Genomic DNA, 24,769 nt, shown 5'->3' with positions numbered 1-24,769 from the left:
AAAGTATATAAGCTGAGTAAAGTATTCAGATTTTTTTTATGAAAGTAAAGTTTTGTTTCTTTAACACAGTTTCTATAACACATAGTATATCATTATTGCCAAAATAAAACCCACAAGTATACAGTCATGTGACACACTCCATCTCATGGAAATCAATGCTTCGCTGTATAGTTGAAAAAGCAAAGTCTTGATCATTTTAGAAACAGAAACAGTGACAAAAGTGACAGTCAAAAGAAAGAAACATCAGACAACCTGAAGTATTTCCATGATTCCAGTAAATATTATATTTTTTAAAATACCATCATTAGTCAGATCCACATTCAGGTATTCCAGCCCAGGGTCCTGTTATTGCAAACTTCTTATATAAACTGTTGACATCGCCGGTCCGCCGTCCTTTTTGCTGTTGAAGTGTTTGCTGTTGCCACATCAAGCTCTGAAGAGACCTTCAGCAAAGCATTTGACTTTAATGTGAGTTTAATGAGGCATTTTATTCAGATATCACCACATTATTTCAAATGACTAATTTCACTGTTAAAAAAGAAAAAAAGCTGGCTTGCCTGGGGAAAAAGAAACAAAAAGGAGTCTTCACAACAACCCCAAAATGTCATCAGAGGACTTCCTCTTGTACATGTTGGTGTCAAAGTCCATGTTTCTAAAATTCTGTCTGCATGGAAAGCATGCCAAGATGGAGAGAATGGCTTTGTATGCCAAAACTAGCCTCAGGGAAAGGCTCAGATTTCTGGCCAGAGCAAGTTGGTAGAGGTTTTGCATGCTCTCGTGTAACATACAGGCAAAGAGGAGAGCAGCTTCTGGTCATTGATTCAATTATGTGAAAAGTCTGAAAGTTAAACCAGAAATGGAAGTTTAGGCAGAACAGGGATCTTTAGGACACTGGTGAATCCACCATGGAATGGCTCAAAAAGAAGAAATGGAGGGTTGTGAAATAGCCAAGATCTGAATCCCACTGAAATCTTGTGGGGGATTCGGAATGGGCAGTACATGCAAGAAAAGCCTCAAACATGTTGCAACAGAAGGAATTTCACATGGAGAAGCGGTCAGAAATTTCAAGCAATGTCAGCAGCCAGAGAAAACTTATGCAAATCAGCTGTAATACATGACTTCTGCTGAAGTCGCGTAGAAGAATATCAAAAACTAACTGAAGAAAAATCTTTCTTAACAACAGTCTCTGTTTCAGGAAGAATTTTTTTAAAAGCCAGCAGTTTGCATTGGATGTACTTCATCGTCATATTAATCGCTCCGCTGATGGAATCCCAAAAAAAGGTACTTACTTAATGCAACGCATGCCACAGAGTGAAAAAGAAATGTCAACAAAGCAGCCCATAAATATAAGTCTAATATGTATTGTGTGATGTTTTGGTCTATCCCAGCCTCTTTATTTCTGGACCTCCTAAGAAAAAGAACAAAAGAAAAGAAAGTAAGTCATATAAGAAGGCCAAAAAGAGTGGAGCATTTGCAGAAATAAAAGTAGGGCTGCAACAGGTCTTTAAAGACTCTGTATTTCACCACATTCATGCTTTCATCAATTCTGACCTGTTCCTACAGCCTCAAATCACCCACATAGCATGATGCTGCCACCTTATGCTCTGCCATAAAGGCTCGATGAATAAAATGAAACAGTCGACCTTCACTCAGGTTGCACCGTCTTCACAAAGAACTTCTGAAGGTTCCTTCTCTTTGAGTAACCAGGTGGGAGGGGGTTTCTCACCTCCCTGACTAGGAGCTACATCAGGAAAAGTTGTGGATCCAAAAACCTGCGCAATTATTTTAATGCTGCTATTTAAAATCCTTACCCTGAGCTTCACAGCATCACAGTTTTATTACCTACATGCTGCAGAGAGTGTCCTCCAATCTAGACAGAAATTGCTGCATGGTGAGGGTCACCTTCTTTGATTTCTCAAGTGCATTTAACATGATTCAGCCACTGCTACTGACTGCAGTTTGTGAGATTAGATACGGCTCTGCCTGATTTGGCGATGTGCAGTGCGGGAGCTCCTCTGGGGACTACACTTTCTCCGTTCCTGGTCACCTTGTACACCTCAGACTTTTTCCATAACTCTGGGTCATGCCACCTACAGAAAGACTCTGACAGTCCTGCAGTGGTTGGATGTGTCATTGATGGGAAGGCGGAGGAGTAGGAAGCACTAGTGGATTATTTTTGTGGAACGTTCTGGGAGAACTCGTCTACTTCTGAAGGTGAATAAGGCCAGAGAGATTTGATCGACTTCAGATGAAAGAAAAAGTGCTGCGCAGTGATGAGTCACGTTAATGACCCACAATGGCAACAATTTGGAGTATCGCATCAGGAATAGTTTTAATATACTTGTGGGGAAATAGGCATTTTAACTGATAATGCACTGAAGGCATTATCTGAGGACAATCACTGAGTTAAACAAGCTGCATAGCAATCCATCTAATGTCTGATAACACATTTCATTAGCTGATATATATACAACAACCCCTTAGTAACCCTAGAAGAAAGACTAGATTACCATCAAAGTTTTTTTTAGTAGTGATGTAAGGATCTGTCTAAACATTTTCAATTAGTTGGCACATTGTGGTGAACACACACACACACACACACTTCAAAATTCCTACATACCCCAAAATGTTTCCAGGTCTTGATCTCACTGTACAGAGCATCTCCTGGGCAAGCGGTGTTCACCATCTGTCTGTGACCCCTCAGGGTAAAGGTGGGTATGAGTCGCCCGCCATCGATAGCGCAGCTTGCCAGCTGGTCTCTCACCAGCTCCATGGTATGCTGAGAGGGCAGAATACTGCTGTAGTCTCCAATGAAGGAAACGCCGTAGCCGACAGAGTTGTAGCCGAGGGTGTGGGCTCCTTGCCAGTACCATCCTCGGCCCTCGTAGATGTTCCCATCGGAGCCCGCAACGAAGCTTTTGGAGAGGACAGAGACTCTTAGACGGTGTGAGCTGGTTGCGAAGATGTCACGTGTGAAAACGTCCACGTACCTGTATCCGATGTCATCCCAGCCTCTGTCCTCCTGATGAAAACGCTGCATGGAGCGCATGTCTGCAGAGCACTGCTCAAAGGTCAGACAGGGCTGGCTGGGCGTGCTAGTGTGGTGGATGAACATGAAGGAGAGAGGCAGCGAGAGGTTGGTGGGTGTTCCTATGTACGGCTTTGCACCCCACATACACCGAGGAACGATGGGTGGGCAATCTGAAACAAATCAGAGTTTGTACATGTGACGTTATGCTCGTATTTTGATGGACCTTCTTAACTTTCTTATGTAATGGTCACAGATCACACTGCTGTTCTAAAACCTTTCACTTGGTCTGTGTTTTTGGTTTTATGCTCACCCATGTACATATGGACAAACTCCTTCATCCCCTCCTTCACCTCTCTCATCAGCACCTTCTTCTCCTTCCTCTCCATATTTGACGGTCCTGTCAGACTCTGCTGCAGCTGTACAGATTTCACCACCTGTCTGGCCAGCAGCAGCGGGACAACCAACTGTCTGAAGTTCTCCCTGCGGCGTCGGCTGATGAGGCGTGGGGCGGTGTCCAGTCCTTTACCCTCCAGCTGGTGGCAGTAGTACTCTGCCAGCAGACTGCTGAGCTTGAGAGGACGTCTGGATTTGTCAGAAACCTCCAGCCCCAGCACGACGCCGTCCATGCCTCCGTTGACTTGAGCGGTGGTGAGCAGGGAGGGGCTGTCCGAGAGGGTGAACACTTGAGGAGAGCTTAGGTTGTCCCAGCAGCCATCGGGTCCCAGACGCCGCGTCACAGTTGGACTCTGCCTGAGGGAAAGGCCCAGATCTCTGGCCAGAGCAAGTTGGTAGAGACTTCGAACACGTCCTCGAGTCTTGGCGAGTAAACCGGCCTCGATGCCCAGGAGGAGCGGTCTGAGGGCAACAGTGGTACCATCAGGAGTTAGGACCACCCCTTCCTGTTTGGCGTCTTCTGTCACCCTGTGATGCACAGCTTTTCTAATGTAATCTGAAAGGTTAGCAGCCAGTTCAGGCACTCCAGAGAGATCACTGAAAAGGAAGTACTGAATAAACGGGTCATTGACCTCAGCTGCCCGCCGCAGCCTCTTCAACACAGCTAGCGGCTCTGACCCAGGGTCCTCATCTTCCACCTGCTTTACTGCACTGATGAAGTCTTCCATCCGATATGAAAATGAAGCTGAAGAGAAGAAAAAATGTCATTCAAACTAAAGCCCATAATTTCTCCCCCATACAAACCTTCCTTTGTTTGTAAGTTTAAACACAAACTGATTTAACCAAAGGAGACGTGGCGAGGAGAACAGCGGCACTAAAAGACTTTGACTGAAGAAAGGCAAATATTGCCTGCAGTGTTTTTATTATGCTCAACAAGTGGGAAGTAAAGTGGCCAGCCAACTGTTCCAGCAGTTGTCTCGATGATTAAATGAAACCAACAGTTGGAGGAAAAAGCCACAGAAATCTTTTTTCAGCATAGTCAGAAGTGACTTTAGGCCAAGCTACAGCTGACATTTCTCCCCCTATCAGGCTGAGAACGATTTTGCCCATTTCTTGGTCTCAGATGTGAAAAAGAAGAGTCAGAAGAAAAGTCTTACACAAAGCCATTTCCAAAAATACTTTTTTTTTCTTTTCTTTTTTTGATTGGTTGGTTGGTTTTTAAGGCAGATTTTTCTTACTTCAGCAAGAACATGTCAAACCACATCCTGCATGTGTTACAGCAGCACGGTAGGAAAAACCATCCCGGTGCGACTAAACTGGCCTGCACGCACCCCAGACCTGTCACCCTCCAAAAAACAAATGAATCACGGTAAAAACAGCAAACATGACAAAGGAGGCCCCAGCCTGTTGGACAGCTGAAATCTTTATTTTGGCAAGAATGAAAAAAGATTTTCTTATCAAAATGATAAAAGCTGATTGCCTCCTTGGAAATGTATGTTTTCTATTTGCATAAGATTAGAATCAAGTCCTTAAACTGAAAGAAGTTTGGACCGGTAGACACGCAAGTAGAGCGAGGAATTAGTCAACAAGGGAAAGAAAGAAAGAAAGAAAATGAAAGCAAATACAGTTTCTTGATCTGAATACATGCATACAATCGAGCTCATAAAACAGGTGAAAACAGTGAAGCAACCCTACCCTCCACACACGTGCTGACCAACAGCACCAGAAAGACCAGGCTCAGCTTCCAGCAGACTCTGTCCATCTTGAGATGTGAACACCTTCAGCTCCGCACTTCAAATGTGTCTGCCTTAATGGCTCTCTCTTATTTATCACATGCAGTAAAGGGAGTGGTTATGTAACAGTTGTACACGCACACACACAAATACACAGAGTAGATAGGCCTCAGTTTAATCTGTTGGTGTGGCCGTCTGAGCAATGTGGGAAACTGGCACCTGTAATATAAGCAGCATGAAGTGGTTTGTCCTCAGCGGTCAAGGTCTTTCCGTGTACCTCACAGTGATCCACTTGGACATTTTCGAGAATTTCTCAAGTTCTGTAATAAATCTCAGTCATCTCGTTTTGCGTGCCGCAGCTTCTGGAAATAACAGCAGCCTGCAGAAGACTGTTCACTACAGTACAAATCACTGGGAGTCCACTGTGAGGCAATACACATGTTCATGTTAGTGTGGAGAAAACACACAGCGCTGGGCTGCAAAACTGTGGAAGTCCCCCCCAAAAAATATGAATCACGTGTGTTCTCAGCAGCAGCCGCAGAAATGTACAACAAAGATCTTCATGTTCACTGAGGTTTATATGGTGACACGATCATTGCTGGAAATCATGTCACAGTACATGTGCACGCACTGCAGAAAGTGTCAGACTGGTTTTTGCAACTGTGCCATGATGACAAGAACAGGAAGTGGAGGTCCAAGTGTAAAGTCCAGTGCAGAAAGTCTGGGATGTGGATAATAAAGGTCAGTAATGTAAATAAAAAAGATCTTCTAAAAGCAGGAACGAGAAGGACATGGTGGAGTCAGTAAGACCAGGGTAATTATTTAAAATTAACTGTGCTAATAGTAATATTATTATGAATAATAACGATAATAATAATAGATGTGAAAAATTAGGTCATGTTTTCGGGGGGAAAGGGAGACGTCAAAATGGTTATGGTCGTTAATGCCAGATGAAGATGGCTTGTTAAAAAATATATAGGTAAAAAGTAAGGAAAGCAGGGTGCAGTGTGTTGTTGCACTAAAGAGTCCGGCCACTAGATGGCGGTATGCAACTTAACTGTTGGTAATGTTGAGCTATCAAGGAAAGAAGAAGACGGAGAGGAGGAAGAAGAACTGACCATAAGCTGATTTAGCTCTGACAAGGTGCGTTTATGTTACACAGACGTCCCTGAAAATTAGTAAACCTACTACAGAATATTATACTCTCTGTGTAAAAGCGTAGCTTTTCATTCCTGCTGTTGTATGTGTAAGATAATCTTTATCGGAAGTGCCGGCTAACAGTTGTAGCGCGATGGCTAACAGCCAGCTGTCGTGTCTGTAGAAACTCAGCAGGTCCATTGTGTTTGCAAAAAGCTTATAACGTGTGTCTGTGTGGTGAAGTCATACTTGGAATTACATTTTATAATGAGAGGTCTGTGAGTCTGCGGCCACACATTTATTCCCATGTTATTAGTGCCTCCTTTTTGTAAATGATTAGCATATCAGTATATAAAAGCTAAATTAGCACCCCTGCGTTTCACTAATGTATATTGCCTTTACTGAACATCGCAAGTTGTATTCGCATGAAAGGCTAGTCTCTAAGATTTGACACAATAAACTTGTTTCACTACTTGAGGGAAAGCACACCAGGCTATGAAAGAGGATATACTGGAAGCTGGTGACGTGCAACCAAAAAGTAATCAAATGACAGAAGAGCGATAGCTCACTACGCTCAAATATAAATGTTAGCAACGTGTGCAAGCGATGTCTGGTGGTCTACATAGATTCAACACAAAAGTATAAAGCCTTTGCCGATTCTCCACTAGCTGTCATGAAAGTGTGCTCCATAATCTTGCCAAAACAAAACGTCTGCATCAGAACATGTAAACCACTGACTGCCATTACTCCCCAACAGAAAATGGACACCCGTTTCACTCGAGGGAAATCCAACATCCTTGAGCGCCCTCTGACCCGACCCAAGACTGAAGTCAGTCTGAGCGCCTTTGCGCTCCTGTTCTCCGAGATGGTACAGTACTGTCAGAGCCGTGTGTACTCCGTGTCGGAGCTGCAGACACGCCTAGCCGACATGGGCCAGAGCGTGGGAGCCAGCATGCTGGATGTGTTGGTGCTGAGGGAGAAGAACGGGAAGAGGGAGACCAAAGTGTTGAACATGCTCCTCTTTGTCAAGGTGAGCAAATGTAATCACATGCACGAGTAACCTTTTTTATTTTCAAACTCTTAACAGTCATCTTGCTTTTAGGTTAATGTGTGGAAGTCCTTGTTTGGAAAGGAAGCTGACAAGCTGGAGCAGGCCAACGATGACGACAAGACGTACTACATCATAGAGAAAGAGCCGCTTATTAATGCGTACATCTCCGTGCCCAAGGAGAACAGCAGCTTGAACTGCGCCGCCTTCACCGCGGGCATCGTGGAGGCCATTCTCACACACAGTGGCTTTCCCGCAAAGGTCACTGCCCACTGGCACAAAGGCACCACGCTGATGATAAAGTTTAACGAGTCAGTTATAGCCAGGGACAAGGCTTTGGATGGCAGATAAGAAAGATCGGAGGGGGGGAGTTGTTATGTAAATCTGTACAGGATGAGGAGAAATCACGGAGGCCCAGGCTGGTGTTTGTATCTGAAGTGTCTCCTTGTGGTAACTGATGAGACAGGGTGACATTATAAATGGATCACTGTGCTGTACTGAGCCTCATAAGCAGAAAATATGCACCTAGATGGTTTTGTGGATCATCTCCTTCTCGTTTTGCCTCCTGATGTGGTTTTATTTTGTAGTTTTTCTTTTGTCACATATTTGCAACAGACAAAAGTTTAAAGCGTAAACATACTGCATAAACTTTCATGCCACAATGGTCACCAGAATGTAAAAAAATTTAAACATTCCGGCTCTATTTGACAGCCCTTTTACACCATTTTTAAAATATTTGATTATTATTGTTTTAGTCTACAAGCTGGCTTCAGGAGGCCAACAAAGTAGAGTACCCTTGGTTATGATAATATTAAATCATAACCAACAATGAATCACCACATGACTTGTTTTTAGGGACAAAATATTTTAAGGAGACAGGTTCAAGGTTTTCCCTGCAACCCTGAGCTGGCTAAGTGGGATCAAGTGGATGTATGAGTCCATGGTTTGTTTTCTATTTCATTCCAGCTCAGCCTCAGCTTTTTTTTTTTTTTTCTTTTTTTTTTTAAATGCATTCATAATCTGGGGCTAGTAATTCTGTGCTAACAACGCAACCACCAGGCTACATCTTAGAAATCTATACATTTCATGGGCCCAGAAATTTTGCGGTGCTAAGCTGAGTTGTTTTTCTTTAAACAGCATCTGTGGAAAAGAGGAAGTAGTTTAGTGTTATTTAAAATACATTTTTGTATTTAGTGTCTTGTCATCGAGTCATTATGTAACACAAAGACGTTTACATGTTACAAATAAAAACTGGAAGGTTGTGGTTGTTTTTAATGACATGGCTGCTTTTAAGCAAACAAAAGCTGCTTAGCTTATACTAACACAGACATATTTAAAACATGCGCTGAATATTATAATTTATATTATGTCCAGAGGACATATTTGTTACACTGAGGGAAATAAATATAGTCATTTCCAGGTCTGACTGTAATGTCTATAGCAATAACTAACATTGGGTTTATTTCATTTTTTTAAATAACAACAAATCGCAGCACTAGTTAATGTTAGTGTGTGAAGAAAGCTCCCCATTTACATGAACTAATTCAAATCTTCACGATAGATATGATTCAACCCACTGCAGCGCAGAACCTTTAATATCTACAGTGTGTTCTAATCTTTAGTAAAATATTGTGTTCAACAGTATTAAACGCTGCACTGAGGTCTATCAGGACGAGCACAGAGATGAGGCCACTGTTAGAGGCTGTAAAAAGATTATTTGTAACCTTCACTAAAGCTGTTTCTGTGCTATGATGGGCTCTGAAACCCGAATGAATCTCTTAAAATAAACCATTCCTCTGCAGATGATGAGTTAGCTGAATGACCATTTTACAACTCTGTAGTTTTAGCCTGGGAGCACATCTGTGTTCCTAGAGCCCACCAGAAAGCAGGCTTAGGCATGACTCCTACAACCACACAGCCTTCTTTTGTCCCCCTGATGTATCTGACGTAAGCCATAATTAACCTGAAATGGACAGAGACTCATGGGAAATTGTGTTCCAAATAAGCCATGCGGCATTAAATGCTACTGAGGAAAGCTACGAGTATAGGTTTACAACTCATGCATTTGTGTCCCTTAATAAAAATATGAGAAGTATAAGTAAGAATTGATTGATTGATTGGTAACTTTATTTCAACATGTGAATAATATACAAGAAGAGGAAATTGTGGTTGTTTGATCTAGTTTGGTTCTGGTGTTACCCAATATAACAAAGACATTTTGAATGCAGAAATCAGAAGTTGTGGTTGTGTGAATAGAGCTAGCATCCCCCTTTTGTTTCAGCCTGTATGCTAAAATAAGCTAACAGTCTGCTCTTTGCTTCATATACAGACATGAGTGATATCTCTATACAGTGGCTTGCAAAAGTATTCGCCCCCCTTGAACTTTTCCACATTTTGTCACATAACAGCCACAAACATGAATCAATTTTATTGGGATTCCACGTGAAAGACCAACACAAAGTGGTGTACACGTGAGAAGTGGAACAAAAATCATACATGATTCCAAACATTTTTTACAAATAAATAACTGCAAAGTGGGGTGTGCGTAATTATTCAGCCCCCTGAGTCAATACTTTGTAGAACCACCTTTTGCTGCAATTACAGCTGCCAGTCTTTTAGGGTCTGTCTCTACCAGCTTTGCACATGTAGAGACTGAAATCTTTGCCCATTCTTCTTTGCAAAACAGCTCCAGCTCAGTCAGATTAGATGGACAGCGTTTGTGAACAGTAGTTTTCAGATCTTGCCACAGATTCTCGATTGGATTTAGATCTGGACTTTGACTGGGCCATTCTAACACGTGGATATGTTTTGTTTTAAACCATTGTTGCCCTGGCTTTATGTTTAGGGTTGTCGTCCTGCTGGAAGGTGAACCTCTGCCCCAATCTCAAGTCTTTTGCAGACTCCAAGAGGTTTTCTTCCAAGATTGCCCTGTATTTGGCGCCATCCAGCTTCCCATCAACTCTGACCAGCTTCCCTGTCCCTGCTGAAGAGAAGCACCCCCAGACCATGATGCTGCCACCACCATATTTGACAGTGGGGATGGTGTGTTCAGAGTGATGTGCAGTGTTAGTTTTCCGCCACACATAGCGTTTTGTATTTTGGCCAAAACATTCCATTTTGGTCTCATCTGACCAGAGCAGCTTCTTCCACATGTTTGCTGTGTCCCCCACATGGCTTGTGGCAAATTGCAAACGGGACGTCTTATGGTTTTCTGTTAACAATGTCTTTCTTCTTGCCACTCTTCCATAAAGGCCAACTTTGTGCAGTGCACGACTAATAGTTGTCCTATGGACAGATTCCCCCACCTGAGCTGTACATCTCTGCAGCTCGTCCAGAGTTACCATAAGCCCCTTGGCTGCATTTCTGATCAGCGCTCTCCTTGTTCGGCCTGTGAGTTTAGGTGGACGGCCTTGTCTTGGTAGGTTTTCAGTTGTGCCATACTCCTTCCATTTCTGAATGATCGCTTGAATAGTGCTCCGTGGGATGATCAAGGCTTGGGAAATCTTTTTGTAGCCTAAGCCTGCTTTGAATTTCTCAATAACTTTATCCCTGACCTGTCTGGTGTGTTCTTTGGGCTTCATGGTGTTGTTGCTCCCAATATGCTCTTAGACAACCTCTGAGACCTATCTTCTTCTTCTTCTTTCATGTTTAACGGCAGCTTGCATCCAAAAATGTTGCATTACTGCCATCTCCTCGCTTTTAATCTTGCTTCACTCCTGAATCCTCAGATCCTCTTTATGAGACCAGTATTTCTCAAAAAGCGAAAAACCCCTTTCCCTTCACCATGACTTAACTTATTAACTACTTGCGCAAACGTAAGTTCTCTTCAATAAACAATAATTATTTTATCTTAAGTCTTAATTAATAAAACTGTCATAAAACAAAACAAAAAAAAAATGAGTAATAACCGGAACATTAGCTCAACATTTGCCCTGAATTTAGTCTTCCCAGCAGCAATAGCTTACAGGCTAGGCATTAGTCACATGATGGAGTCACGTGGTCATAAGGAAGCGGCGATGTGTTTACCTATGTGTCATCCGCAGACTGCGACAGCAATCGTCTTTTATTTTACAATGTAAACAAATAATATGAACCCGCGTCTGCTCTCTACTCGCTTTTTATGAGTGTGATGTACCCTTCCGCTGCTCCTGTGCGAACGTGAACGCATCACCATGGCATCTTCTAGTTACACCTGCATCCAAGACAGCGCCACAGGTTTGGCAACATTCAGTCCTCTCTTTTAGTATCTCTCTTCACCTGTATCACTCTTTGTACCACGGATTGGTACGCATTTATTTGCTAGCATCATATTACGTTATTTTATTTTTTATGTATTTGTTTATTTATTTATTTTTAAAGAGGCGGGTCCATCTGTGAAAATTTGCTAAGGTGTGATATCGAACAATGAAAGAAACACGTCCGCTCCGTGTATTTATTCACAGGTGACTCGAGGCTCAAAGGATCATTCCGCCGATTTTGGACATTTAAAGTTTTATTTTTAATTTTTTTTATTGTCTTGAAAATAAACGCTTTAAAGGCTTCCGCTTTGACATCTACAACCGGTGGTCCTTAAAATCATCACAGTTAGCGAGCCCAAGATGACGTCATCGAATAGCATGGGCAGTTCAGCCATGTTTGTTTTGATGATAATCACATAAAAAAAATTTCTACAGTCAAGCAATTTATAAAATTCTATTAAGAGACCCAGCAGGACAATTCGAATTATTTTTTTTAATCTTATTTCGACTTTGGGGGAATTACCATTCAGATACAGTATAAATACTGCCTGTCTCTCAGTCTAGTTGAGAACATGCAGTTGCAATCAGGGGAAGACTGCTGACTTGACAGGCTTCCCTCTATGCCAGCAGGATGAGCCACATACAGCTATTTTGCTGTTCACAGAATGCATGTTGATAAAATTTGAGGAAGGAAAATAAAATGTCCACAAGCAACAGGGGTGACTGCAACCTTGAGAAAAGTCAATTCAAGGACTTGGCAGAGAACGGAGCTGCGAGTGTCACGTTCCTGCTGGAGTGGAGCACTTCATGCTTCTGACTGCCAAGCTTTATGGAGATACCAATTTCCTTTTCTAGCAGGGTGCCAGTGGGTCCAAAACTACTACCAAATGGCATTTAGACACGTGCTTAATTAGCTAACCAATTGACCTGATCTGAAGGTGGCCTTCAGATCAGAATCTGTGAGGTACTGTTTAGACGGAGATGAGAAACACTTGACCCCAAACACAGACGAGCTGAAGGCAACTATCAAAGCAACCTGAGCTGCAGTGACACGTCAGCAGTGTCAAAAGCTCATCGCCTCCATGCCACAGTAATTCATTATGAAGAACCAAAGAAGGATTCAGTGTATAAATAAACATGCTTTTCAGAACCTGGACTTTTATCTGTTGTAAAGTCTTTTTTATTTAATGATTTTATGTAATACTCTAGTCATTAAGATACTGGATTTTTGTTTTTCAGGAGCTACAAGTGGTAATCTTGGATCATGCTTGGATCATTTTTGAGCATTTACACATTTAAACATGAAAGTTATCTGCCAGCGTTAGCTTGATTATACTAAGCTGTGAAATTGCACCACATACAAGCAGGGAGACCAGCTAACACTACTGAGTAACAGAATTAAAAACACTCTCCAACCGCTTTTCCAGGATGAAAGGGGTTAATGTATATTGTCACTTGTTAGTAACCCAGCAATGTATAATGTCTTGAGTACCTCTTTAATGCTGAGCTTCTTTCCAAAATGACTGATTTTATTAACAGAGAAGGACAAGCTGCTCTCCTCCGTATCAGGCTATGGCTCCCAGGATCTTCTTGGAAGTGGCAGCTCCCGCCCTCCTACCCTGGTGGGCTCCAAGCTCCTCCAGCAGGAGGAAGAAGGAGAGGAGGAGGCCCTGAGGAGGAAACTCAAGTATTTCTTCATGAGCCCTTGTGACAAGTATCATGCAAAGGGGCGCAAGCCTTTCAAACTTGGCCTGCAGCTGCTGAAAATCATCATTGTGACTGTGCAGGTGGATACAGCCCTTTGCTTTAACATGAATACTCTGTAGGTTCAGAATGCAAATACCCAATCATGTCCTGTGTTTTATTCTAACTGTGCAGCGACTGCTTCTCTGCATTTGCCCAAGTGTTTCAGCTCATTTGTCTTGTGCCTGTGCTCTCTGGCTCTGTCTATTAGTTGGTGATGTTTGGACTGAGTAACCAGATGGTTGTGACGTTTCAAGAGGAAAACACAGCGGCATTCAAGCACCTTTTCCTGAAGGGCTACAAGGACAAGAATCCCCACGCTGTCCACACACAGATGGAGATGTACAGCCACATCAACTTTGCCATAGAGCAGGTATCCTGCTAATAACCATTTTAAGAGACATTTTGAGATCTCATGATTTATTATTATGACCAGAATTTTGTTTAATATGCATTAATATGTGATTTCAGTTTACATTAGATCAAGGTTCAGAGGAATGATTTTTTAAGCCATGCATACATTAGATATGCTTGATATTAATAAGTGTTTTTTCATGGTATTATTACTTACAATGGACCCTAATACACTGTTGTAACGCTGACTGCAGATTTCCATTCCACACGAAAACCCAACAAGACAAAGGTCAATCATAGGCTTGAGGGGAAAACAGGACTACTGCAAAGCTAGCTGAGCTATTATCTTTAGCAGTTGTATTGTTTACAATGTTTACTAGCTTAGCTTAGAATTGAGTGTGTGAATAAGCGCAGAAACACAGACTGCTCAACTGAAAAACCATCCAACACTGAACACACTCAGCTTGTTAAAGCTACCTCCTAATTTAGAGCAAGCTAATGGCTCAGTCACATGACCACAAATAGGAAAGCAACCTCCTTGCATCCATAAAAAAAGCAGCGGCTGCCTGGTGATTGTATAGAATTCTTTTTTCGCATTCTGCAACGGATTGCACAGGTCGCCCAACAGGAGGCAACCTTTCTGCAAACAGTTTCAGTCTTACTTGGACTGACTGCAGTCACTCTCAGAGAGATCATTGAAGGTTTGCAAATAACTGCTGTCTAATTTATAAAAGCAGAAATGTTGCCAACATGTTGCCATCAGTCTGAATGACTCTTTGTCAATGAAAACAACTCAAGTGGGCTTGACTCAACTGGTTGGCAGCTGGTTGTATTGTGGTTATATTCCTGTAGAACAGGAACATTACTGAGCGCAGTTAAATATACATTCCTGTTAAATGTGAATTTCTGTTTATGTAGACAGCAACAGATGCGATTTCTGAGAATTTATCACAGTTATTTGGTGTATTACCAGAAACACTTTGCATGCAATTGCAGATTGAATCTTATGGCAACATTAATGCAGGTTTTAGTGACAGTGCTTGCAATCTCAAATTAAAGTAAAATAACTTCATTGTATTGTGTAAAAAAAGATATTGACAAAGTTCAACTTGGTGATAAATCGTAACATATCGTATTCCATACCAAGCACATAACACAAAGTTAATAAATGTGATAAAAATGCAATAATTTTTTATCGTAATTATATCAAATCTTGGGGTGTCTGGTGATTCCCACCTCTAGTAATTGAGACACATTTCTGGAAAGAGATGCCGCTGTCGTGTTGCCATCCTGACTGAACAGCGTTCTTTTTAGTGAGAGCTTCATTGTTACTTGCTGAACGTGAAAAGTTTAACATCGCATAAAGAAGACAGATGTTTTCTCGAGCTTAATTCCACCTCTCGGCTTCTCTTTCCCTCTTCAGTACTTGGCTCTACCTCAGATCTCACTGGGACGGTACGCTTATGTGCCGGGCGTCGGCGTTAACGGAAGCGCGCTCTCCCTCTGTCAGAGGTACTTTAGGAGGGGCACCATCGACCCCGTCAATGACACGTTTGACATCGACCCACATGTTGTCACAGGTAGGATAATCCTTCTTTTGATTTTGTTTTTCTTTATGTTTTAAAGTCTACTTGTTTGTTGCACGTCTGTCTGCACATTCTTCAAGTGCCAGTATTTCCCTTAAGGAACCAATAGTGTCAGTGAGTCACTGTGTTATTGCTCCAGTGCCCTGCAACTGTGCCCTACTTTTAAAGATTTGAGTCCTGTAATGAAAAACACAGACCTTTTTTTTTTTCCACTTTAGTAGCAAAATACCATGTCCGGTCCTGGGAAAGGGGTTATTTGCGCACATCTGCTGATTTGGCAGATGGCTATGCCTAATGCATGATAAATGTAGTGGTAAAAATAAACCGTGGTGTGGCATTCATGTGATATGGAAAAAAATCATGTATGACTTAGTTCCTCTTTTGCTATTTCTGATTTTTCTTTTTCCAGATTGCATTGGACTGGACCCACTGACGTACAGCGCTGCTCCAGGAAACAGTGACTACAAGAATTTCACTCTCCTGTTTTACAAGTTAGAGACTCTGTTATGTTTGTGTGTTTTGGTATTAAAGAGGTATTACTTTTCTTTGCAATGTGAATTCTGCACATTGAATCCTCAGCATGTCTCTTTCCTCCCCAGGCTGATCAATGTCACCATTGACTTCCAGCTGAAGGCCATCAACATTCAGACCATTATAAATAATGAAATCCCGGACTGCTACACCTTTGCTATCACAGTGAGCTCCTCTATGATCTCAAATTCAGTCAACATCCCACAGAATAGAAAAACTAAAAATGTTGTTTTTTTACATGCTAATTGTTACATGGTTCGTGCTTTTGTCGTCAGATTGTGATGGATAACAGGGCGCACAGCGGTAAAGTTACGATCAGTCTTCAGAACCGTGCCTCCATTAAGGAGTGTAAAGACCCTAATGTGACTGGACGTGGTGAGTGACTGGTGGTTAGGGGTGATATTTATTTACCTGCCGCTTCATTTATTTTAATTGCCTTTGATCCCTTTTATTTCTGTCCTCTTTTGTCAGCCGAGAATTACGCGCAGGAGTTCTTTGATGTGCTGGTGGCCATCGTCTGCGTGCTGTCCTTGCTGCTGTGTGGTCGCTCCATCCTCAGAGGCATCCTCCTGCAGCATGTAAGAAAACTGGTCAATAATTTCTGTATTTTTTTGTTTTTGTGATGTTAGCCTATGAAATGGATATTTTGAAATGGATATTGCACATAGCACGACTGACATTGCCTTTTTGAAGCCATGGGTTTGGCATTTTGGCCGTCCCAATGTTTGCCTCTTTTGGGCGTGAGAACATATAACCTTACTTGGACAGGAGAACAGAGTGATAGGTTATCAGTCAACCTTAGCCAGCTTGGATACCAAGATGCATCTATAGACTGCATGAGACCTTTGCACAGACACAAATACCTGTTAAATAGTGTTCAATGGCCTACAAAAGTGAAGCTCAGATAAGGACAGGCTGTTTGTGTATGTAACCGCACAGTAATGCACGAACACCATGAACACAAAAAAAGGAAGTGAAGCCTGGTCAAAAGATAGCACCGCCTGCCAGACTGTCTAGCTTTTTTAATAATGCATATATTAAGTCTTAATACAATTTACAGTACTGAGTCTTGTTTCTTACAGCAAAAGTCTATTTTTATTTATATTTTGCTTTCAAGGAGACAGACTAGTAGTTTTGAACGATAGTTCTCAAGGATTTCTTTCTTCTTTGGACATTCGCTGATTTTTCACTTCTTTTTAGTTCAGTCCTTGTACCTGACCATTTTTTTTTCTTTGTTAAGAAATACTGACCTATGAAAAAGTCACCTAACTCAAGGGATGAGCAGGTGTTGTCTCTGCACACTAAAAAACAGTTTGTTCCAATTTCTTTAGCTGAGTCTATGAAAAATATCACAGTTTTGTGACGAACACAAAACCATATTTTTATATCAACAAGGTGATTCCCGGAGAACTATTAGTGGAAAACGTTCCCTATCTTGGCATGCTGTGCAGTCACTTTAAAAACTGAGGGAACTGGACAAGTGGAAGACAAAAAGGGAAGTATGAGGCCTAAAAACCTGTCTACAGCAGCTCAACAGTATCTGAAAATCGTGTCTTAACCTCCTAAGACCTGAACTCTTTCATGGCATGTATTTTAAGTTTCTCTTCGCTATTTGGGCTGATTGGAACCGGGGGCGGGGGGGGGGGGGGGGGGGGGGGGTTGTTTTTTACCTGATTTTTGTTTCTGAGAAAAATGAGATCCACATAAGAGGACATTTGCTTTAGATTTCGATAGAACAGTGGCAGTATAGTGTACTCGTAAGTGGATATCAGGCCCTTGTAGAGCAAAATTTAATACTTTGGTCTAGACAACCCAAAATGTGATATCCGCACACAGTGCCTGAGAGATGCATCAGGTCCTTTATCCAAATTTGAAAATTTTGGTTCAAATGCTCATCAGTATGTACAAAGGAGGTCAGGAGAGAGGTCCAACAATGAGTCTCTACAACTGTAAAGCATGGTGGAGGCTCTGCCCGGGTTTGGGTTGCATGTCAGCCAGTGATGTTGGATATCTCGTCAAAAACCGATGAAATTACGAACATAGAAAAGTAACATCATCATCATATTTTGATCCGCCATTGTTAAAGCATCTGATTGGCAACAGCTTCATTGTTCAGTATGACAAAGATCCCAAACACGCTGCTAGTGTAGCATACTTGGTCATACATGGTCATACCATTGGCTACTCTATTTCCATGTATGTTTGCACATGTTTCAAATAATTTTGCACCTATTTTACTCACAAAATATAAACCAAAAAAAGAGGGGTGACTCGAGGTGAGATATTTCCAAATTTAGGAGGAAAATATGCTACAGAGACCAAAAGGAGGCTGTAAAAAGTTTCACTCCTCCTCTGATGTCTTTCAAAATGGGACCCCAAGTGGACTGACCACTTGAAGTTGCAACTTTTGTTGAGGTACTAATTAAGAGTCTGCATTGCACTCGTACACTTTATGGATAACTTAGCACTTCACCCTCTCATCCAAATACAATCGCATTGGTTACATTAAAGCCTCAAATCGGAGTCTAAAACCAGTGGGTGAAATACATCTTTCACAGTGTCTGTGGAAGTGAACCCCTTTTACAGCCAGCCTCAAGTGTCATTTGGTGAACTGTAGTTTCTTATGGTGTCATATTAACAACCAAATGAGGACACATTAAAAATATTGCCAAGAGCAGATGTCTTTAATATGGCCATCTCAGGTACACAGCACTACCTGTGAGCACATAAGCCCCGCCCACCTGCTGTTAAGATCTTCTGTTTTCACAGGCAGCCAATCAGAAGAAAGTTGGCTTAGAGGTAGAAGCAAAAAAGTTTCAGTGGATGAACTGAAGTGCTGCAAAGAGACCCAGGATGAGATAAATTGTTCTGAACAGCAAATCGTGCAAAATGAAAACCTCAGAAGAAAAATATATCGAGCCGCAAATGAGCTTTCAAATCTTTATCATTACATTTGTCAAGGGTGCAGTGTATCAAGTTAGTCATCATGCGGGAAATGTGATTACAGAAGTTCCGATCTTTGCTTGCCACCGTGAAAGATGAGACTGGTCTGCACTGCTTGCTCTGCTGGATTGTCATTTTTCTAAGCACTTGCCTGGAGGCCGTGGCGCTAATGAGATCACAGCAAAAAATTACATCCTGCAATACAAACACTGTTGCCCCCTGATGCCATATATTCAACACATATAATTTCATAATGATAACAGTCACGCAGGCAAAGAGAAGTAGTTAAATGCCTTTCACGGTCTCCCAGTTTTCTGGTTGTGTGTATCACATTTAAAGCCCCATTGATCATCTCCCATCTCCTTACCCAGGAGTACGTGCAGTTTTTCAAACACAAACTGGGCCGCAGCGTGAGCTGGGGAGACAGGATGGAGTTCATCAACGGCTGGTACATTCTGCTCATCGTCAGTGACATGTTCACCATCATCGGAAGCTTCATCAAAATTGGGATAGAGTCCAAGGTAACATGATATGAGAGGGTGTGCAGCTTTGTGCACACTGTAAAAGAAGCTTCTTCTTTTTTTATTCACCTACTGAGATGTAAAATTCCCAGTTTTCAGTAAGTTATGATAAGTAATGATGTCTTCCTTGTGATGCAGAATCTGTCATCATATGATCTTTGTGGGATCTTGCTGGGAACATCCACTCTGCTGGTGTGGGTGGGAGTCATCCGCTACCTCAGCTTCTTTCAGAAATACAATGTATGTCAAGCACACACACACAAATACGGAAAATATTATTTAACACAATTTTTTTAATATAATATTTTAAAATGCATTTACAGTTAGTTAATTTTGTCTCTTTCTCCCACAGATCCTGATTGTGACTCTAAGAGCTGCTTTTCCCAATGTCATCCGCTTCTGCTGCTGTGCGGCCGCCATTTATTTGGGATATTGCTTCTGTGGCTGGATAGTGCTGGGGCCCTACCATGCAAAGGTAATGCACGCACACACAGCTGTGTCTCTAAGCAGGAGTGAGCAGGCGTGAGTCACTCAGAGCAGAATTGCATGTCAGAGCATCCTAATTATGATAAACTGCCTCCCAGCATGTCATTTTTAGCTATGTATAATTAATGGGAGGAGAAAATTGATAGTTATTAAATATGAATCAGGCAGCATTTTGTTAGGATATTGCTTTTTGCATGCAAGCAAAAATAATGGAATCAATTCTTGTGGAAATATATGGAGGGCCAGCTTTCCTGAAATTAAAAACAAAATGAATAAAATGAAATAATTAAATGACTCAATAAAAAAATAAATATGCTAATATGTGCATCAAAAATACCATACATTACCGTATTTTTCAGACCATAAGGTGCACCGGATTATAAGGCGCATTAAGCGAAACAAAACAGTCAGATAAGTCAAACATTACTCAACTAATTCTTCTTGCTTCCTCCACTTCCATACCATTGATTCATTAACCTCCTAAGACCCGAACTCTTCCACGACATGCTTTTTTAATTTCTCTTTGATATTTGGTCACATTGGGACCCGATGAATGTGAAAACAAAGAATTACCAGATTTTTATTTTACCTTATTTTTGTTTTTAAGAAAAATAAGAGCCACATATGAGGATATTCGTTCAAAAAAATTTGATAGAACAGTAACAGTATAATGTCCTCGTGAAGTGGATATCACGCCTATGTAGAGCAAAATTGAGTATTTTGGTCTAAATAACCCAAAATGTGATGTCCACATATGTGGACGGCAGGTCCTAGGAGCTTAATATTACATTTTCTATTCCCATGCTGTTGCAGTATATTAATGACTAACGTGGTATTGTGGATAGATTATTTCAGTTGTTCCCCTGACTGAAATTTGGTCCGTTTACATCATCCTTACATCATCCTGCATTGCATTTGCATTTGTCCATAACCGTCGGGAAGTTAACATTTATTGAGTGGAAAAAAGTTAGCGTTTATCCTCCAGCTTCACTGTGTTTATGTTATGCTAACATAGCTGTGTCGCTAGCGATCACATAACACATCATTATATACCAGCTAGCCCAACTTCAGTAGCCCTACAAAGGTCACTGGTGTTTAGTTTTCTGTCTTCATTTATGTTGGAAGTGATAGCAGAGCTGTACGTTTCTCTCAGTCAGAACATGCTATATCATGTTTAGGTGGAAACTAGCGAGCTAACTTCCTGCTAACTTCTAACTCTGTTAAATTGAATAAATTCTGTTTTCATGGATGCCTGGATGTTAAACTTAATTGTTACACCTGGTAAAGCAGCAACACTGATTATTTTATTAAAGATGAAAGAATTTAGACAGTTTTTAACTCTCAGTGTGCCGCAGTGTTCGTTTGACTTTGGGACCTGAAGCAGACGGAGTTTTGGACCCGGATTACTCCGCGAGGGTCCTGACTACGGCAGCCGTAATGCTCCGACAATCCATCAAGCGGTGCAGCTTCATAGCTTACCAAAGTCGTGCTAAAACATGTTTTGACAGATTTTTGAGTGCCGTGTGCCACATAAAATCGGTTTGAGGTCAGTAAGCACACCCAGAATTCGTATATAAGGTGCGCCGGATTATATAGCGCACTGTCAGTTTTTGAGAAAATGAAAGGATTTTAAGTGCGCCTTATAGTCCAAAAAATACGGTAATTCAATGAATGTGAAATTTGCCTTTCACACAGAAACATTCTCTAGAAGTCAATTTTGTAGTCCGTGCCAAATAAATAAATAAAAACACTGTAACACTGCAAAACTTTCCTTTTTAAATGATTGTGCTAACTTGGACTCCATGTATCCAGTTTCGCTCCCTGTCCATGGTGTCAGAGTGCCTGTTTTCTCTGATCAATGGAGACGACATGTTTGTAACATTCGCTGAGATGGAGCACAGCGGCACGCTGGTGTGGACCTTCAGCCAGATCTACCTTTACACCTTCATCTCCCTCTTCATCTACATGGTGCTGTCGCTCTTCATCGCGCTCATCACCGGAGCTTATGACACCATCATGGTACAGTTGCTGCTTTGTTTCTTTATTATACTGTTGGGTGGTGGTTTGAGTGCTTTTTCTAATCATATGAATTGGGTCACAGAAATGCTAAAATCTAAAAACAAATTTTTTTCCCATCAACGTCTCCTCTACTTTGCCAATTTCCCAATGCCAATCTGCTAAATCAAGATAATCATCATACTTATTGGTTAATACTGATAAATATGAGCCTACATTAATGCAGGATACTTGTGCAGTTATGTATTGATTTATTTTTACCGATAAATACGGGGACTTTATTTAGTAAGTGACAATAGCAGTTTGAAAATTTGCAGCTTTTTTGTCTTCCTGCAGGCCCAAACACAGGAGCAGGCACACATCACAGATCTACATGCATTCATTGCACAGTGCACGGACACGCCCAGTTCTGGCAAGTTCCGTGCACCCGAAGCCTCATCGTGCTCCTTCCTCTGCTGCTGTGAGTGGTGAGGACAGTGACCTAGTAGAAGCACAGAGGGAGTAAGCAGTGTGTACGTTGAAGGACACGGGAGTCTTTCTTTCCCCCATCTTTAAAGCACCATATTTCCACTCCAGTAGCTGACTGCTATTCCACTCCTTTTTCCAGACACCCGGCAAAGAGGGACGATTAACGTCTTGAGGCAGAACTGAGTGACCTTGGACTACTTTGTCCCCTGCTGACCCTGTTTGAATTTTGCATTTTAATTTGTGCTGGAACGGTAGATTGCACTGAACACTTAAAGGCCCAATTACCTGCTTCAGCTTTTGTACTGTACTGTATGAATAATTTATTGTCTTTCTGACTTGTCAGGTTGGTCAGGCTTTGATGGCTAGAAGCATAATGTTGGTAAACAAAGGCTGGACACCAGGTCTGTCGGGTCAAATTAGGATGCATTTTCGCTTGAATGATCCACCATTTACAGGGATTTCATGATCATTTTATTATTCGCATGGCTACTTAGGCAAAAGGATTTTCATACGTCTTGATTATGTAAATATATGTATGTCTTGTGGATTTTAGGCATAAGGGTGAAGCCAGGCAAACTGGAAAAAAAAAAGATTGATCATTAACTGCAGTACATGTGCTTTGGCTAACAGTCAAGGCCATTCTTCCACTCCACTTCAGTTTGCTTGGTCCTCATCTCCATTGTTCATGTTCTCCTGTGACTGGAAGGAGATGATAGCCGTGTGAGGAAGGACAAGCCCTGCGGCCAACCGGCTAGTCATCAATATGTATGAACCGTTTTCACTATAAGGTGGCAGGTGTAGGTCTGTGCTAATGCACTGCAAGGCAGGGTGTGCTTAGCTAGAACATGTGAGGTTAATGTGCTGCCTTACAAACACACAGTAACTACTGAAGATACTAAATAATTTTATGCCTTTTTATGTTAATTGGTAGTAGACATTTTTCACAGCAGCCTTTTAGCAATGAAATATGTAAATGTAGGCGTTGTCTAATGACATCAGTGATTTTTTTCCCCTTAATACCTGCATTTATGTTTATATTTAATGTCAGAATGGCTGCACTAAAAAAATCTTTAAATTTAGACTAAGAAAAAAATGAAGGAGACTATTCAGTACCCAAATGAATTTTTGATTCCCCTTCCCTCTCTTGTTCTTTTCAGCCAGTGACTTTTTAATGGTTTAAAAATACATTCAAATGTTTGATTTAAATGTAGCTGAACCACGTGATCTCACAGGAATTGCTCTGGTTCTGTTTACTGCTACTCTGCTAAGCTAGGCTAATTTTGTTTTAGCAGCATTTGTTTAGCAGGTAATGTTTTCTTACCCCTCCCCATTACAGTATTGACTTATTTTTGTATAGTTCAGTTACTAAGATGCCGGATTATCAAAACTGAATTTTCATTTCCTAGTAAATGAGAAGAAGTTGGCTAAATTCGCTTTAACTAAGGCAGTTTTGGCTAGTAGCTTTTATAGCTACGTTACAGTCACAAGACTTTGGTTTTAACTGTTCTTGTTCATTTTTACTCTTTCCCCTCATTTCTTTCCTAATTACACAGCTGTACAGTATAACAATGTTACAGGGAAAATCTCCAAAAGTCAAATGCCAGTCCAAACATCTTCCTTTCTAATATTTCTTGAAATATATAGCTAATACTTTTTGTCTTTGTATGCTAGTTTGGATTGTAAGCAGCATAGTTGTGTCTCTATTTTATATAATGGTTCACTTAGACTCTTTCTGTTGAAGCTATGTGGGAAATGGCTCCATTATTTTATTCATGAATGGATAAGGACATCTCTTGAAGTACCTATATAAACTTGAAGTAGTGGTGAAGATGCAGTATGCTGCATAGGGTGATATGAACGGCTTTCAGTGCACAAAAACTGGATCAGAACAACGGGAACAAGGGGTTTTGAAATGCAACAGATATCTGGCATTTGTATTATTTTTAATGTGAACTGATTTGTTTTCTTTGATATTGTTTACAATTATAAAGAGGTTTTTTTTTAAGTGGCATTTCTGCAGACGTATTTATTTCCTTTTAATTAAAGACCGATGCACAACTTAGAACAGTGATATAATGTGCCACATAGGAGTTGTATATCACAGTGGAACAATGCACTATAAATGCAACATGTTTGTTAGTGTTCTCCTGACATTTGTGGAAAAGCTCTTTAAGTCTGTTTTGATTTAATGGGAACATCTGTGCACTGTGTTTGTTTGGCTGCTTTTTTTCATGCTGTCTTAATTATTTTTTACCTAATTTTGAGAAAGTGCAAGATTGCCAGTCTGAGGAATTTGTACAGGTTTTTACTTTCTTTTTTGTGAAGATGTTGTCTTCTGAACGCAAAATAAAAAAGAATTTAAAAAATGTCGTGGCTGGGTCAGCACTGATGACATCTCTTGGACTAATCCTAAATAAATTGGGCAATTTATGTGAATGAAAACAAATAACACAATATTTTCATTTCAAAATGTCTGAAACTTAGCAGCTGCAAAGTTTAAAAAATAAACACTTGCACTGCAGTCTGATGAACTTGTGCTGT

The 24,769-nt window shown here is 41.1% G+C and overlaps 3 protein-coding genes across 4 annotated transcripts; 2 read left to right on the top strand and 1 right to left on the bottom strand.

Annotated features, from left to right (window-relative positions):
* Positions 1-21: 21 nt before the first annotated feature.
* Positions 22-5,944, bottom strand: pglyrp6 (peptidoglycan recognition protein 6). Its single transcript, XM_085158379.1, has 5 exons — positions 5,120-5,944; positions 3,342-4,169; positions 2,991-3,201; positions 2,621-2,915; positions 22-1,408 (listed from the first exon to the last, which is right to left on the bottom strand). The coding sequence occupies exons 1-5, from the start codon at positions 5,184-5,186 to the stop codon at positions 1,394-1,396; spliced, it is 1,416 nt and encodes a 471-aa protein (XP_085014505.1). The 5' UTR covers positions 5,187-5,944; the 3' UTR covers positions 22-1,393.
* A 135-nt stretch (positions 5,945-6,079) lies between these two features.
* On the top strand, positions 6,080-9,447 carry LOC146520629 (trafficking protein particle complex subunit 5-like). Its single transcript, XM_085158383.1, has 3 exons — positions 6,080-6,300; positions 7,052-7,324; positions 7,397-9,447. Exons 2-3 carry the CDS (start codon positions 7,055-7,057, stop codon positions 7,691-7,693), a joined length of 567 nt encoding a protein of 188 aa, XP_085014509.1. The 5' UTR covers positions 6,080-6,300; positions 7,052-7,054; the 3' UTR covers positions 7,694-9,447.
* Positions 9,448-11,416: 1,969 nt separating this feature from the next.
* mcoln1b (mucolipin TRP cation channel 1b) lies at positions 11,417-24,074 on the top strand. Of its 2 annotated transcripts, XM_085158377.1 has the most exons (13): positions 11,417-11,557; positions 13,120-13,367; positions 13,535-13,696; positions 15,101-15,257; positions 15,673-15,754; positions 15,863-15,959; positions 16,070-16,169; positions 16,266-16,372; positions 19,109-19,258; positions 19,397-19,498; positions 19,611-19,733; positions 21,557-21,763; positions 22,097-24,074. In XM_085158377.1, exons 1-13 carry the CDS (start codon positions 11,515-11,517, stop codon positions 22,229-22,231), a joined length of 1,713 nt encoding a protein of 570 aa, XP_085014503.1. In that variant the 5' UTR covers positions 11,417-11,514; the 3' UTR covers positions 22,232-24,074. The 2 variants fall into 2 exon arrangements, with proteins under 2 accessions (XP_085014503.1, XP_085014504.1); XM_085158378.1 differs by lacking the exons at positions 21,557-21,763; positions 22,097-24,074 and adding an exon at positions 20,104-20,978.
* The last annotated feature ends 695 nt before the right edge of the window (positions 24,075-24,769 follow it).

Source organism: Neolamprologus multifasciatus, chromosome 4 (assembly GCF_963576455.1).
Source record: "Neolamprologus multifasciatus chromosome 4, fNeoMul1.2, whole genome shotgun sequence".
Lineage (NCBI taxonomy): Eukaryota > Metazoa > Chordata > Actinopteri > Cichliformes > Cichlidae > Neolamprologus > Neolamprologus multifasciatus.
This window is presented reverse-complemented; position numbering and strand designations above follow the sequence as displayed.